The 2298-nt window shown below is 46.7% G+C and overlaps 1 protein-coding gene across 1 annotated transcript; it reads right to left on the bottom strand.

Annotated features, from left to right (window-relative positions):
* Positions 1 to 131: 131 nt before the first annotated feature.
* Positions 132 to 1937, bottom strand: LOC121964731 (H(+)/Cl(-) exchange transporter 4; the record flags this gene model as incomplete). The annotated part of the gene is made up of 3 exons (XM_042514926.1): positions 132 to 338; positions 916 to 1461; positions 1857 to 1937. Coding segments are annotated over 3 exons (834 nt in total), but the record flags the coding sequence as incomplete, so codon positions are not given.
* Between the last annotated feature and the right edge of the window lie 361 nt (positions 1938 to 2298).

Raw genomic sequence — 2298 nt, 5'->3', positions numbered from 1 at the left:
TTATTAATATTATTTTAGAAGAAAAAGAAGGTTTTCAATTTGTTTTCTTTTTTCTATGTGCACTAACTCTGTGTTTGCCCTGCTGACCTGCTGTCAGCATCATCACAAACTCTCAGACTCAGATTCACCGATCAGAGCTGTGTCAACTCACCCAGACAGGCGGCGGCGCCCACCATGGCGTACAGTCCCGGTGTGACGCAGTCTGCGCCGGGCCGGCACCAGTTCTTGAAGATGATCCAGTCGTGGTGATGGTACGCCATCTGCTCCACGGCGATCCCGACGATGCGCCCGGCGATGGCTCCGACCGCCATGCTGGGGATGAAGAGACCTGACGGGATCTGGAGAGGAAACAGTCATCCAGAGGGCGTCGCATTTCAAGCACAGGTTTCGAAAACCTTTTTATTTGTTTATTTCATCCTATCTCCCAACCCCGACGTGTTACATCATTACCATGTTGACGCAGTGACATTGTGATGTCACAGTGAGCTTTGACCTTTTGGATATAAAACGTCATCATTTTTTCCTCTTAGACATTTGTGTGAATGTTGTTATAATTAGTGAATACATTTTTGAGTTATGGCCAAAAACACGTTTTCTTTGAGCACCAAAATCTTTAGTTTTGTTCAAGTGGACGTTTGTGCCAAATTTAAGGAAATTACCTTCAGGCCTTCTGGAGATACTGCGTTCAAGAGAATGGGACTGATGAACGGTCACAGTGACCTTTGACCACCAATATCAAATTCATTCCAATGGACGTTTGTGCCGAACTTTTGGCAACCTTCTCAACGGCTTTTTTGAGATATAAAATGAGATTAAGATGGACAAAAGGTCACAGTGACCTTGACCTTTGACCACCAAAATGCAAGGGTTGGGGTTAGGGTTAGGGTTAGGGTTGGGGCTCATCCCTGCACTCACCTTCATGCCGAAGGTGAAGATGGTGATGACGATCTTGAAGATGAGCGCGAGGGCGAGCTGCCACAGGGCGTTGTAGACCCCGGGCCCCGCCGGGCGGTCAGGGATGTCGTCCACGGGCCGACTCATGTTGGGGTTATTGATGTAATCGCAGAGCTGCGACGACTCCAGCGCGCCGCAGTCGTTGAAGAGCTCTGAGATGAGCTCGCTGGTGCTGCGGCGGGTGTACGGGTTGGGAAACGCCAGCACGGCAGTGATACCCGTCACGGCGATGACCTCCAGGACAGGGTACTTGCCCAGCTGGGTGGTCTTCCTCCGCCGGCACCAGGCGATGTTGGCCCGGATGAAGAGGGTCCCCCAGAGGCCGCCGAACACGCCCAGGAGGATGAACGGCACCAGCTCGGCCATGTACCACGGCGTGTGATACTCCACATAGAACAGCACCAGGCGGCTGTTGCCAAACGGGTTGATGGAGCGCAGCGTGAAGGCGGCGACCAGGGCGGCGAAAAACGAACGCCACAGAGTCTTCAGGGGGAAATAGTAACTGACCTGCAGGAGAGACCAAGAACGGATGTGTTGTAAGAATCGTTCTTCCAGTTTACCTCCAAACATGGGAAATCCTGGATAATAATAGTAACAGGGCTCATACACATTTTTACCAATACATTTCCAGGATTTTTCCAGGACTTTCTGGCAAATTTTCAAGGCCACAGACTCCCTGAAACGAACTGAATATTTGAATATAACTTAGGGGACTGTCCTTAATTTATGAGAGGGGAGGGGGTGGTGCAAAAAGAGGGAGGCATGTCAAATCATTTTTGAAGCTGACGAGGGACTTTCATTTGGGCTTTTGGGGATTTCTCTGTATTTCTGTGATCGCAGGTCAGCAGGTTTGGTGTGAACACACATAAATGCAGCAGGTGAACCGCTGATTTTTAACGCACCTCCTCCAGGCTGAACAGAACTCCTCCGATGGGCGCTCCGAAGGCCACCGACACTCCAGCTGCTGCCGCAGCCGATAACACCTAAAGGTCAGAGGTCGGTGTCAGAAAATACAGAAACTCTAAATCTCACAGGCATTTTCTAAACTAAAGCTTGTGAAACCAATCAACAAGGATCTCAGGATATTTAACATTTTATTATTGTAATAGTAAAAGAAGAGCGGCACAAAACCACTCTGAGATTTAAACCACGAAACTAAAAAAACACCCAGCATAACTAAAAGAGATGAATGCATGTAAAATTAAAATAGATTATTAAACTAAAAAGAAAATATTTAACTAGAATAGAAAATGTAAATACATAAATGAAAAAAAACTGTACAAATTATAAATACATACATTTGATTAAAAAAAATAGAATTATTAATAATACAATAAAACATTC

This window comes from Plectropomus leopardus, unplaced genomic scaffold (genome assembly GCF_008729295.1).
Source record: "Plectropomus leopardus isolate mb unplaced genomic scaffold, YSFRI_Pleo_2.0 unplaced_scaffold16946, whole genome shotgun sequence".
Classification (NCBI taxonomy): Eukaryota; Metazoa; Chordata; class Actinopteri; order Perciformes; family Serranidae; genus Plectropomus; species Plectropomus leopardus.
This window is presented reverse-complemented; position numbering and strand designations above follow the sequence as displayed.